This window comes from Vicugna pacos, chromosome 4, assembly GCF_048564905.1.
Source record: "Vicugna pacos chromosome 4, VicPac4, whole genome shotgun sequence".
NCBI lineage: Eukaryota > Metazoa > Chordata > Mammalia > Artiodactyla > Camelidae > Vicugna > Vicugna pacos.
This window is the reverse complement of record NC_132990.1, coordinates 74,564,477-74,578,880: the sequence shown is the minus strand read 5'-3', so window position 1 is coordinate 74,578,880 and position 14,404 is coordinate 74,564,477. Positions and strand designations below refer to the sequence as shown.

General features: G+C 52.6%; 1 protein-coding gene across 1 annotated transcript in view; it reads right to left on the bottom strand.

Moving 5' to 3' along the window:
• Window positions 1–3,832: 3,832 nt before the first annotated feature.
• Window positions 3,833–14,404, bottom strand: part of GPR107 (G protein-coupled receptor 107) — a 54,905-nt gene continuing 44,333 nt past the window's right edge. Inside the window, exons 15-18 of the mRNA XM_072960288.1 lie at window positions 13,872–13,921; window positions 12,898–12,981; window positions 12,044–12,165; window positions 3,833–8,779 (exon numbers count right to left, since the gene is read on the bottom strand). Of these exons, the coding sequence (XP_072816389.1) occupies window positions 8,683–8,779; window positions 12,044–12,165; window positions 12,898–12,981; window positions 13,872–13,921 (353 nt within the window). The 3' untranslated portion in view covers window positions 3,833–8,682. The remainder of the gene's footprint in view (window positions 8,780–12,043; window positions 12,166–12,897; window positions 12,982–13,871; window positions 13,922–14,404) is intronic.

Sequence of the window (14,404 nt, the reverse complement as noted above, 5' to 3'; positions counted from 1 at the left end):
AAAATTCTCAATTGAGTTGAATGGTTTTGGCACCCTTGCCAAAAATCAATTGACCATAAAAGTATGGGTTTGTTTCAGGGCTTCACTGTTTCACTGAGCTCTATATTTATACTTCATGCCAGTGCCATGTTCTCATGATCACTATAGCTTCGCAGTAAGTTTTGAAATTGAGACGTGTGAGTCCATCAGCTGTTCTTTTTTCAAGATTGTTCCTGCTATTCTGGACCCCTTGCATTTGCATATGAATTTTAAGGTCAGCTTGTGAATTTCTGCAAAGTGAGCTGGGATTTGGGTAGGGAATACACTGACTTCACAGATCAATTTGGGGAATATGGTCATCTTAACAATATTGTCTTCGGATCCATGAATATGAGATGGCTTTCCATTTGTTTAGATTGTCTTGAATTTTTTTCCATGTTTTCATTTTCAGAGTATAAATTTTATATTTCTGTTACATTTATCCCTAAGTATTTTAATGTTTTTGATGCTATTGTAAATGGAAATGTTTTAATTTCACTTTTTGGATTGTTCACTACAAGTGTATAGAAATAGCTGATTTGTGTATATTGATCTTGTAACCTCCTCGCCTGCTTTTGTGTCTTTATACTAAACACAGTAGGCAGGCACTTTCAAAAGGTCACTCCGCTGAGGCATGGCAAAGGCTGGAAGTGGGGCAAGATTCAAGGCAGCTGCTGATGCTGTAATCCAGGTGAGGGGTGCGGGGGGCTGGCCTGGCCAGTGGCAGTGGGGAGAGCCACAGGCCTGGGATGGGGTGGGGGAAAGGGAAGTATCGAGGATAAAGCCCGTTTTTGGCCTGGATCATATTTACCAGGATTATGATTACCAGGGGGCGTGGAAACTGCATTTTGAAAGTGTGGCTTTGCAGTGCCATTAGAACAGTCCAGGAGGCAGCTCAGGACAGCTCTAGGCTGCGGAAATAAAATCCTGAGTATTGGAGAGCAGGGAAAGAGAGCTGGGACGGTGCCCGAGGAGCTCAACACCAAGGGATGGACAAAGGAAGCCGACAGGGGCCAAGCAGCTGGAGGGAGGAGGAAAACTAGCGCAAGTTGAATCATGCTGGTGTGGAATTCGAGGAGGGCAGTGGAGGGCACAAGGTGATGGGAGCCGAGGGTGGGCATCTGGAGAGGGGAAGGGTCCCGCTGTGTCACAAGCTTCTCAAGTCACGGCAGGTAATAACCAAGCCCCAAAGGTTGCAGGAGACTTCCGCCAGTGGTACCCAGACTGCGGTGAACTGGGGGTGCTGGAAGGTAAGAGCAGACTTGAGAAGTTTGGCATGAACTGGGGGGCAGGGGGCTGCTGCTGAGCCAAGGGAGGTTTTGTTTTTAATGGGAAAAACTTGAACACACTGTAGTGCTGCTGGGAAGGGGCCAATTAAGATGGGAATGGTGGGAGGAAGGAGGGGAGGAAGCAGAGACAAGCCTCCCTCCGTGCGCCCCCAGTCCTCCTCTCCCACCGTGCGGCGCGAGCCAGACTCACACTATTTATACTGTGGCCCGGCAGACACTAGTGTGTTGAGTGCTCTGCAGCCTCAGCGAGCCTTGCGGACTGGAGCCCGGCCCTGAATGAGATGAGAAACTGAACGGCTGATGCATAGCCCCAAGCTCGGTTCTGCAGATGTTTCCACGAGCAGATGCCTCGGTTTTATGCAGATCAGCATCCCTGGCAAACTGGGGAGGAGCAGTGGATGGCGCAGCTCTGCACAGGGCAGGACCCCTTGAAGTCCAGTCCCCAAATGGCTGACCAGCGCCTCCTCACATGGGGGGCCAGGCCAGCACTACAGCTGGGGGGATGCTCAGAAGCGCCCCCAGTGCACGCAGCTCGATGGCGTGGGTCTGCAGGTAGTAAGTCAGCACTTTCTCACCCCACTTACAGCCTCACCACTGTGTAGCCTGAGGGACGGTGCAGCTATCAATGTGCCGACCCAACAGATTCCTGGTAAAGGGCAGGACGTCCAAAGGCGGTGGTCACAGCTCCGGGGGAGGACTTCACAGGGCCCGGGGCGGCTGGCTGCTCAGCAAGGCAGATCTGGGTCAGACGTCCGCTCCCAACTTCGCTCGCTCTGCCGGCTCATTAGACAGAGGAACCAGAGGGCGAGTGAGCTGTGGTTGAAGCCACAGGCACAGGCCTTCCTGACACTGAGCCTGCATCCCCAGGGACAGGCAGCCCAGGCAGCTGCCCCTCCTGCCCTGCCTGTACCCCTCACCCGATTACCACTGCCACCCCGTCAGGTGGGCCTGGAGTCAGGACGGAGTCTGGCTGCTCACTGCGGGCCCAGCAGGGGTCTGCGCAGCTGGGCGCTCATATGTGTGCCCCTGAATGACCAGGGCAAGTCTCAAGAAGAGAGCTGGGTCACACCAGTGGTTCTCCAGGTGTGACCTGGGACCAGCTGAGGCGGCATCACCAGGGAGCTCATCAGAATGCAGCTTCTCAGGCCTCGCGGAGACCTGCTGAATCGGAAGCCCTGGGCCCTCCCTGCTCCAGTGTGGGCAGCACTGGATTAGGTGGTCCCCACACCTTTCCTCAGCCCTCCCCTCCTGCGCGGCCTCAGCCCCTCTCACCCTCGGGTCTTGCCTGATTTCTGGGCTCCACTCTTCGAGTGCCCTGTCCTTGTGCCCCAGGCTTTGTTCCACAGATGCCCTTGGTCACCCAAGGCCTCCGCAGAGTCAGGAATGAGCTGTGGGTGAGGCACGGCCACCAACAGGAAAACCTAGGCCAAATGACATGGACTCTGAGGTCCCTTCCACTCTTTGAGCTTCTAAGATACGGTGAACGGAGGGTCATTCTAACGCTCCTACAAACACAGCAGCAGCAACCAACAGAGCAGCAGGCCAGGCCCCCGACTTGGCCTTCATCACCTGCCCCCGCTCCACAGCACCAAGGTCGGAGCCAGGAGACCTGCGTTCCCATCTCAGCTCTGACACTTACTGGCTGGGTGACCTGGAAGTGGAGGGCGATACACAGCCTTCTCTAGGCCTCAATTTTTGCAGCTTTAAAGCCAGGGCTTTGGATGGGCAAATTATTACAACCGTCTCCTGGGTGGAAGAAGCCGTACACGCAAGCGTATGACTCCCCCGAACTCCCCTCCATGAGGTTCTAGGATAGATGAACTAACCTATGGCCTAGACGTCACAGCAGTGGCGGTGGTAGCTTTGCACAGGGGGTGGTTTTGAGTGAGAAGGAGTGCAGGGAACTTCAGGGGCTGGTGGAAATGTTCCATCTTGATTATGGTCACAGAACTGTTTACACACTTGTCAAAACCCGTCCAACTATACGTTGAAAAGGGGTACATTTTACTGTATGTAAGTTATACTTCAGTTTAAAAAATTCTTAGTAAACTAAGGGGTTTAGGATTGGATGACTTCCAAAAATGCTCTAAGTCTGAAATCTCAGATTTCTCTGATCCTGCGGCGGGACGACCAGCAGGGCTATCTGATAACCCACATCACAAGGGGGCGCGGGCTTGACCCCACAGTCACCGCCACCATCACTCCTCAAATGGGCCAGCCCCTGACCCAGAAGGCAGCCACCGTCCCCAGTGGAGGCAGGACACCGTAAGCTGCCACTGATTTTCAGTCTGTTCCAAAACAAAGCCTCTGGAGTTAAAGTCACGTTTGAGTTTCAACAGCGACTGCCACAGATGAGCCAAGATACAAGGAACTTCTCTAGTACGTGTCACTGTTGTCAGTGGGAGCCAGTGGGAGGCAGTTAACTAATTTAATGAACAAAAATCACAAAGAAAAAAATTATGAGAGGGAGGTGGAGGAAAGAGAGCAGCCAGGAGTCAGTGACTCCCTCAGGTTACAAATACATGTTCCGTCATAGAATCTTTATTTTACATGTTTGCATCACAGCGAGAGAATCCGTCCCCTATAGCACCCCGATCGGAACCCCCACCCGCTCGTTATGTTTCCTTAAATAATCTTCAATGGTCAATAGTGTTAAGAAAAATACTGAAAACTTCTTCTGCATCCCAATATAAGCTGGAAATATTTACAGACATTTCTCCCCCCAAATGAAACTTATTTCTGGATTAGGTGTGTCTTGAGTTCGAGGTCACTGACAAGGTAAATCCAATTTTTGATCTGCAAAAGCTGCTTACGGCGCCAACCTTGTGTGGACAGGGTTTCTGGATCGTTTTGTGATGAGTGCCTTACATGCTGGGAAGGTTGACTGTCTGGCCCTGACTGGTTGCTCACCACCAAACCTCCAACCACCACCTCAAAGTCAGCCTGCTGTCTTGGGAGTGAGTGGGCTTTTTTGTCTCATTTGCCTTTACTGACTTTATCAGGAACTCCTCCTTCCCACCGGCCTGTGTGCAGGCCTCCTGCCGCTAGAATCCCAAAGGTCCCTGGTGCAACACGACCAAATCCTTGCTCCCACACCTCTCTGTCCCCCTTCCCCGTGTGCTTTCGTCACACACCTCTCAGGTGTGTGCACGTCCCACGTCCTAGCAGTGAGTCAGGGGAAAACAACCTCTCTTTCACGCACAAGCCCCGCAGAGACAGTGGACACACCGCCAGGCAACAGAAGCAGAGTGGGATGAGGGGACGGAGAGGGTTCAGCTTGACGAGCAATGACTGAGCTCCAGGTGCTGGTGACAAGACCCACATCAACTCAGGTGGACCTCTTTTAAGATCTCCTGCCAAAAACAGCCCAGAGAAAACTGGCGTAAAGGACAAATCTAGAAAGTCTGGTATAGTTTTTGATAATACTAGGAGGTACCAAGTCAAAGTCTAACTTCTTTAGTGGGGAAGCCATTACTTTGCTGAATTCTGAAAACAAAAAAAAGCAGCAGGCCATAGGCATCCTAACTTGGCCTATTCTGAATCTGTTAAAAGGCCGGGGTGGGTCAGAGAAGCCAGGGGCGAGGCGTGGAGGGTGGGGACAAGGGGAGGAGTGGGCTAGGACCTGCATCCTCTGAAATTCAGCTGCTTGGTTGCACGAGGCACCAACTTTCGACCACTTTCTACCAGGCGTACGGAGCAGGGCCAACAATGTCATCAGACAGTCTTGCGTCCTAAGAGCCTTCCTTGAAGGAAACGTTCCAGGATGGGGGTATGGCCAGAACCACTCACAATTAAAACTGGCATCTTGACACTGCTCCTCGGTCGGTAAGGAGCGGCTCCTTGTGGCAGATTCTTAAGTACTAAAACAAGACATGGTTTCAGTGCAGGGGCAGAACATCATACATGGTCCAAAGCAATAACATATGACGTCAGTATGTGCTCTCATGATAAAAATCTTCCTTAGCCTGGAAAATACATCCTTCATATAGCTGCTGGGAGAAGATGCTGCAATGCACCGAAGGCTTCAGTCTGTATTCCCAGACTGAGTCTGTGGATGGATGGGCGTGGGCCGAAGGGGGGGGGTGAGGGAGGGGAGGCTGTGGAACAGGAAGGAGCAGAGATCCTGATGAGACCACAGAGCGAGAGAGGACACCTCGCCGTGACAGCCACGTGAAGTGGACTGATGAACAGACTGGGTGCTGCCTCCACTGGCTGGACATATCCAGGGGAAAAAACTGGAAATTCTACTCTAAAGTGGTTTCTTGAAAGAAAACTGACTCAGGCTATGACCTAAGAAACCATCTTTTCTACACTAGAGACAGCTCCTCTTTACCAGAGAATGAGCCGCCCATCCACCAGCTGCACTCAGCAGCATAAACCACTGCCGCTGAAACTGCAAAGCACTGAGGGACAGAGACACAGGCAGACGGAGTCTTTGGCTACCCTTAAGAGCCAGAAATAAGAGATCAATGATTGTCCTTGCTGTCCAAGAAGTAATTTTCTAGCAAAATACGCACACTTTATTAAAGGAAAATAGATCCTTTACTTCCTAAACTCTCACAGCCAGCCGCACTCCAGGCCACAGCAGACTTCTCGGAGGAAGCGCGGATACTGTGCGTAGGCAGAAATGGAGCAGGAGCACAAAGCGAAGCTATAAATACCACCAGTCACTCTGTGATGTGCGCCGACCCTTTCTGCCCAGTCCCTGAAACACTGAAAGGCCTTAACCGCTGGAACACGGAATCACAAAGAGCCCAAGCGGACTGAAAATCAGGCTGCAGGAAGTGAGCTGCTGGCTGGTGAAACGGCTTGCCTTTGGACCCCAATCAGACATCTGTACTCAAGAGCAGAGCTGAATGCTGGTCACAGCTATTAAGCGATAGAGAAAGAGAACAGATTTTTATAGAACAGGATGGAGAGCCAAAATCATTTTGTAAAAACGTGAACTACCACCTGTTTTCCCCGTCTTGGGCTGGGGTTTTGATTTCTCTTGATCACTGGCCTGACTTCAAATCTCCTGCCAGTTACAACCCAGGACATGGGCAGACGGCCTGCCTTCATCTCTAAACCACCACATTAGCTCAGCTGCACCTTCCTGTTCCAGACGGGCTGTGACTGTAAAACTGCAGCCGCCTGTGAGCGAGCCCAGAGGGCCGCGTGGGACTTCAAGGAGGCCCCGTCCCGCAAAGAAGTCCAGGCCTCTGGCACGCCTTCCTGCGGCTGCTGGGGCTCAGGGACCTGCCGGGGAAGCAGACAGGGGGCACCACCTGGCGCCGGCCCCCACGAGCTCTGCCTCGTCCCCCCAACTCCTTCACTCGCCTGCTTCCCCGCTGCTGGCACGTGAAACAAGGCCCTCTCCGCGGAGACCCCTCTCGGGGGAGGTTTCCTCCTACCTCCAATTCTTGCCAAGGAGCCTGTGGCCTAGTCAAGAACATCCGCTCACAGGCAAACAGCAAGTGCGTCCCTCCGAGGGGAGCGCTGAAGCGGGTTTTGGCCACAGCCTGAGGCACATTTTGAAGGCCTGGGATTGCGTCCACACACAGGAAAACAGAGTCTGAAAAATACTGCCATCCGCCCTGCAACTTCCTTCTCCTGTCACACAGCTCCAAGTTAACTTTTAAAAAAAAGTCTCTTAGATGAACACTGAGGGCCTATTTCCTTGCTCCTGGAAAAAGGAAGCCACACAAACCCTCCCCTGAAGTACCTGCGGAGGCGAGAAGCAACGGCCTCAGAGGACACGGGGCAGAACCGGGACTCCGCGCGGGGTGGGGCGGGCAGAGGGCTCATCAAAGTGCATGAAAAGGACACCTGCTTCCTCACTGTCATTCGGGAAGTGACGACGGCACAGGGCAGGGAAACACTGTTTTCTGAGTAGAGACTCCTCAGGTTCCCAAACTGGGGACACTGAGTGCCACCCTTAAACCCTGTGGCTTCTGCCGGACCCTTCCAAGCCAGAGTAAGAAAACCACCACCAGACGCGGTCACTGTCCAGCACCCAGGAGGCGAGCCCCCGCTGGGAGCGCTCAGGCTTCTGACACCCGTGGGCGCTGGGAGCCACCCCCACCCAGCCGGCCGGCTCCCCCTGCACTAGGAAGCTTCCCCATCTCCAGCCGGGGCAACCAGAGCCTTAGGAGGAAATGACTGGCAAGCCCCGCCACGCCCTCAGGCACCATGGGCTCTCTGGGCCTGTCCTGCTAGCCCTATGCCGTAGCGAGGAGGTGTAACGCTGTTCACCTGAGACAGCCACCTGTGCTCCTCTCCGAGCTCTCGAAGTTTGGGAGGGAAGCCCACCAAGTTTCTGTGAAGGTCCCACCATCCCCACACCCTGCGAGTACAACCCTGCTCCTCACACTCACTTCCTCTGCACGCACAGCCCCGGACCACAGGGCCGAGGTCGGCCTCACTCCTGACAGCAGGCCTACTGGCTTCTAGGGAACGCTTTTTAATGATGACAGCCTGCTTGTACTTGAGGGTTTGCTTCAACATTATCCTTCTGTCTCAGCTGCTCCTTCAGGAAGCGTCCTTCCCACGTCCCTGTGTCCTGATCACACAGAAAAGACACAACTGCGAGAGGAGAGGGACATTAGAGACGGCGCTGTTCTGGGCAGTCGGGTGAGCCAGATGTTCAGGGAAATCCTACAGGAGAAGCTTTTTCAGCTTAAAAACATTTCTGTCCCTCCACTGGGCAACGCAGAACACACTTCAATCAAGAAAACGATTTCCCACCAGCTGGGCCAGGTTGAGTCCCAGGGCCCTGACTCTGACAGTGACACTGCAGCCCTCCGAGGACTGCTGCCCCCGGTCACTCTCAGAATCTGGGATAAAGCTCTGGGGCAGGGTTCAGAGCCAGGAATCCTGGGGCGGGCGCTACGTACTACACTGGGTCTTGACTCTGCTTTCTAAAAGAACCTAACCTTGTTCGTTTTCATCCCCAAAAGATGCCGCAGTACTCTCCCTCCTTCCCCTTCTCTGCAAGTCCCTGTCCCTTCTCCGGACAACCACTCATTTCCTAAAGCGGCACCCCTGTGCCCGAGTGTCTGTGGACACACCGCTGTCCGCCTTCCCCCGTCACCAACACTGAGAGTTCCCAATTTAAAAAAACAGAAATGTAAATTAAAACCCAAGTCTTCCTTTTATCCTCCTCCTCTCTTCACCCCTCCCCACCATGCCCACCTGAGGAGAATTCGAGCTGCCTATAACCAGCCACAGATCCAGCTTCCATAAAACAGAGTGAAAAATTAGGTTTCCGTGGCCCTTTGCTCCCAGCCACGTGCTGTGCTGTCTCCGTCGAGAGGTGCCCACTGCTCTCGCTCCCCGATAGGACTAGGAATAAATTAAACGTGTCCTCTGCCAGCCTCGCCTCCGAGCCGCTCCATCACGCGGTGCCTTCCCAGTCGCCCTGCGGCTCCACCAAACCATTGGTCACCTTCTTGACTTTCTTCATGTTCTCCATCACCCCTGACGTCGTCACTCTGCGTGAGGAAAAAACAATGAGGGAAACCTCAGTCTCCAGGTAAAGGGCCACCTCCACCATGGCACAGTGGCTACGAGGGGCGAAGGGCACTGGCTCTGGCACTAGACAGACCTGAGTTCCAGTCCTGACCCAGTTCTCTGCGTCGCAGTGTAACATGTAATTCCCACTTCCCAGAAGTGTCATGAGGGAGAAGTGAGAGTCCCCAGCCCCCCGAGCCACCGCACGTCAGCTGTCATCACAGCTGTAACCAGCGTCGTCCTCTTTTTGTCACCGCCTCCACAAATTTTTAAGTTACATATGTTCACTACTCATGATTAGGAGACCAATATCTGTTACCATAATTAATATTCTGGAGAAAAAAGCCAATCAATGGTATACATTTATATTAACCAGCCACGGTGGCTCATTCTGCGTTCTGGGATAGAACCACAGGTTTGGAGGAATCGTCTGAGCCCAGAGATTCTTTGTAAATTAGAGACAGAGAACAGACCTGGTTTTCTGCAAACCCAGGCCCTCCCTGATCTCTTCAGGCCAGGGCCATGCTGACGACTGTCAGTGACACTCAATGGCATGCAGCTCTACCCCCGCTGTGTCCTCCCAGGCAGGGGCCTGGCTCTCGGTTGGTGCCAGGCACTAAGGAGGTGCCACTGGGCCCTTCACCGACACGTGGATCAAAAATGGAAGAACACCAGCTTCCGAGAGCACGAGGCGCTGAGCACAGTGGCCCTTTCCAGAGAGTGCACCCTGACATCTCTTGAGGAGGGTCCATGAGAAGACAGCCTCTTGTTTCACAAAATGTGAGCTTGACAGAGTCTAGGGATCTCTGCATCCACGAAGCCACCGAGTGGCCTGCATGTGGGCCCACCCACTCCTGCTCCACTTCCCAGCTCCTTCTGCCCTGACTAACGACCCATGCTTCCACGGCTCCAGACGCACAGCTCCACCGCAGCACTGTCTACACTGTCATGCTGCTCCAGCGGGAGATGCAGGCTCCCCGAGCACAGCGCTGAGGGGGCGCTCACGCCAGGCCCAGTGTGCCAGCCAGGCCAGCCTCTTGCTGCCAAGCCCCATGCCTGGGTCCCATAGCAGCAGTCCTGCCCCTAGAGCCTGCTCAGGGAAGCGCTTTTTTGAGCTGAGATGGCCACTCCTGACTCCCAGAGGGCACCGGCCTCAAGGGCTGGCTGCTCCTGAGGTCTGAGGCAAGGGGGCCACGGTGCCAAGCCAACAGAGGTGCCCACTGTGGGATCAGCACAGGAGAGTGGGGAGGACGGAGAAGCGAGAGGAGCAGGGGGGAGGAGGAGCAGGAGCTCCAGCAGAGGCGGAGAGGGCGGACGGTCCCAGCTGCCTCCCTCCCTCCTCTTTTCTGTGTTGAGCACTGTGTCTCTGTGTTTGCAACCAAAAGGGCCTAATGAATGTGGACAAGAAGAGATGATGCTCCTTCTGCCATGAGGTGCCACCTACTGTGGCTTGGGCCTCAGGGGCCCATGGACACATCTGTTCCTGGAACCAAACTAAATCTAAACTCGAACATCTCTGGACTTGAAATGTGGAGAGGCTTGGTGAAGAGACGACTCTATTAGTCTCCAACTCCCGTCTCTACATTCCTTGGCTGCCCGCTTGAATGAATGCAGCAAGCAAAAAGAGTTAACAGCAACCGTGAAGCTGGTGCTCTGGAACGGGAGCTCTGAGGCCACCTCTGGGCCCTGGAACCCACACCAACCGTCTCTTCTCTCTCTCACTTCCCAGGATGACAGAACTAGCTCAGACCACTGAGGATATGCATAGCCCATGAGGTGGCGTCAAGTCTGATCACTGGAACTGCATCCAATACTTCTTAACTTGCTGAATTTATGATAAATTCTATTATCAAAATCAGTAAGCCTCTGTAAGCTTTAGCCCAAAGAGAGACGTCAAAAGAAATAGAAGAAAAAGACAGAAAGGCAGTGTTACTTCTGCTCACGCCCTTATTCCACAGGCTCAGATGGAGCCTGGAGTGAGGCCTGGCCCAGAGGCAGGGTGGACACACTCTACCCTGGGGCCAGACTCACTTTCCAAATGCACTGCGCTCCTGGAGCTCAGCAGGTGATAAGGGAGGTAAAAAAAACAGTTTGAATGAAGGGGGTGGGTATAGCTCAGTGTGTGTTTAGCATGCATGAGGTCCTGGGTTCAATCCCCAGTCCCTCCGTTTAAAAAAAAATACAAAAAAAAAAAAAAAAAAAAGAAAAAGAGGTTAATGAGAAAGTACCCAGAATCCCAGTCAATGAGGTCAGTGCGTGGCCCCAGAGTTCCTGTGCTGCCAGCGCAGAGTACTTGTTGGGAAGGGAATGGGGATGTCTTGGGGCGGGAGAGGCATGAAGAATGTGACTTTGCACAAAGAGGCGCTCAATGTCTGGCGGCGGGGCTCAGACACAGCTCCCTCCTTCAGGAAACACCCTCCAGTCTAGATGACAGAAAGCCTGCGACCTGCTAGGAAACACAGGCAAGGGCTCTGCTTTGGCTCCGGCTGCCTGTGGACGGCTGGTGCGGCCCAGGGCAGCACTGCCGAGAGGAGGGAGACGACGGCCCAGCACGGGGCCCCAGGGGCTGCTGGGCCTTCACGCTCAGCTGCAGGTGAAGGCGGCCGGGGCTTCCACCTCAGGCTGTTCTGCTCTGTCCCACCTCATAGAAACTCACAGAACTTTCTCAACAGTCGAGTTCTTAGCTAAAGAGAAACCCCCAAACAACTTTCTGGCTGACTTAAAGGCACCTGGCCTCAATTGGCTCAACTTCTCCTTTACAAGCTAAACTGGGCTGAAGCCCCCGGGAAACCCCTACCAGAAACAAGCTCCCTCTCTGGCTGTTATGCTTGCAGCCCTCCCACCACTGAGGGGACACTCATGTCGCTGTCACAGGCGGGCTCACACTAAGCCAGCATGGAGAACACAGCATTATTGGAGCCCTCTTCCCCTTGGAACAGGAGGGGAAACTGAGGCCGCTGCAGGCTCACCCTCGGCTCCACCTGTCCACCTTCCTCCAATCCTGCCAGAATAAAACTGTCCCCTGCCTAGATGGCAAGCTCTACTTTCCCTGAAAAAGACTGAGCGATGGCTGGCAGATACCATACCTCAGACTGAATACGAGAGCCTGGGGCTGAGTGTCCATTTCCTTCTGCTAAAAATAGAGGTACCACCTCTGGAGCAACACAATGTGGAGAGCAGCTGCTCCAACCCCCACCCTGCTGCTTTACTTAGGCAAAGGAGGGAGAAGACAGGAGATTTCTTACACAGATTCCATTTCCAAGTCGTCTTCCTCCTGAGAAAGTTGTAGGTAGGGGTTATCTGAAGCTGGACGGAACTTATACCCCGTCAGAACGAAGAACACCAGCGTGGCCATTTCATCCAGGAGCTGCAAATTTAAAGACCACCCCAAATAAAGGGATTAGAACATCATTCTTCAGAAAGCAGTGGAACTGAACACTGACAGCCCCTACCCGCTCCAATCACCCACCACCCCTGCTCACTCACTCAGATGCCAGAGCTGACCGCTGGGGGCCAGTTTTCTTAGATCTACTGAAGCCTTAGCCAGGAGCATTCCACCCAGAGATGACATTTCAGGCTCCCTCTTTAGCCGAGTCTCACTGGTCTCTTTTAAAAAGCTCAATGTAGACACACTCATGCTTTTCTACAGTGCCTAAAACCCACTCAGTGAGTGCTTCCAGAAAGAGCCTTTAAAACATCTGGCGCCTTACCCTAGTAGTTAAACTAGTTCTAATATATTACAAAGACACTGCATTACTGAAGTAATAATAATGGACAAAAAAGAAGGGAGGTCTGGATTCTAAACTATTCTAAGCCCTATAAACCGAAGAAGGCCACATTTCATCCAGATTTTAATTTTGAGGCAAATCTTACACTCTCTGCCTGAGGCTTTTCTTTTCTTTTAAAAATGAAAACTAAAATCAATAATCCAATTACTTCCAGATTTCTCAGGTAATCCAGCAGCTTTCCTGGACAAATATACTTGTAAGACAGAAGGTCTTAGTGGCCACTGCCGGATAAGTAGGTAACAACCTTAAGTTACACCGGCGGACTTCATCTCGGGCATAAATTCTCCGCACTGCCCCCGTGAGCAGCATACCTGGTAGAGCCACTTCCACTGGAACGGAACAGCAAGCTTGAGGAGAAATGCGATAATCCTGGTGAAGTATATATAACATACGATCTATCAGGAGAGCAAAGGAAGGAGAAAGAGAATCAACACAGAAGCCGCAGCACCACTTTCTTCCAACAACTTGCTTTCACAAAGTAACCATACCAGAGAAGACAGAGCTACCGGTAGAAAATCTCCGACACTTGGAGTGCTAGGTAACAAACGCGGCGGGCAGAGCTGCTCTGCTGGTTGCACTTGGAAGGATTCCTTCCCTTTTTCTAGGGGACCAAGATGCTGACTAATAAACAGTCGCGTGCACAGGGAGGGCAGAACACTGCTATGGTTGCTCTTCACTTCTGAGTAATCCCTTCCTTGTCTTATCCTTGTACATAACCCATTGATTTCAAGCCCCAAAGGATAATTTTTTTTTATCCCCAAGCTTTGAGAAAGGTTTTTCAGTAGTAAGAGCAAAATAAAACTACACAGGGAAAATACTGATTTTTAGTCTCTTTAGTAGACGCTGGAAACGTTTGAGGTCCACACTCAGAGGAAGTACCAATAATCTTAAGTACTCTAGGAAGGGAGGGTGTGGTAAGGATTCAACGTGCTGGCCCCACGAGAGTGGGCTGCTCACTGGGACCTCGCCCCGGGCAGACAGGCTTGCAGGAAAAGAGCTGTGCAAAGTGACCGTCAATGCCAAAGCCACAGACAGAAGCGTTTCTATTATCCCGCATTTAAAAAGTATCAACTATTCATTACTTTTCTGAGTAGTTAAAGCCAAATTTAAAACTAAAATCTAAAAAGAAGTCACTCGGATACTGACTTGCCCACAGGCATAGACGCTGCTTGGTTTACCCGGTGAGCCCACACGCAGCCCAGGCAGTGCACTGCTTCCTGGGAAGCTCACCTGCTCTACTCCTTGCACTAACCTTATTTACAGGTTTAGGAATGTTTGTACTCACCAAGACGTAATAATGTCTGAAAAGTTTCAGCTTTGCTAAGTTAATAGCAGCTAGGGAGGAGAAAAGAACAAAATGAGAGGCTCATTAACTTCCTTCCTCATTTTTAAATCATGTCACAAGCAGGCACCCTCTCAGTCAAGAGGCCGAGTCTAATGCAGATGAGCGCTGCCCGGGGCGCATCTGTGTTTCTGGAAGTACGAGGCTTGGCAGGGTCTCCCCCATCCCAGGAAGAACGGGGAGAGGTGGGTGCGGCGGGCTGGGGGCCCCCAGCCACAGTGGTCTGCTGGTGCCAGCTTGTGTCTGCAAACCAGCACATCTCCCCACTCCGGGTCCAGAAGCTCTAAAAAGCCATGCCGGGAGTCTAGTGACACCCCAGAAATCGGCAGACACTACAAATCAGGGCTCCTCTAGCCCCTAAAGCCATCATTAAACATTTCAGCTCTGCCCCTGTGGCCGACAGAACCGCACTCCTCACTAGGACCAGTCTCAGGTGGGTCCCTGAGACCATCTGGGGGAGCCTCCTACTAACTGAG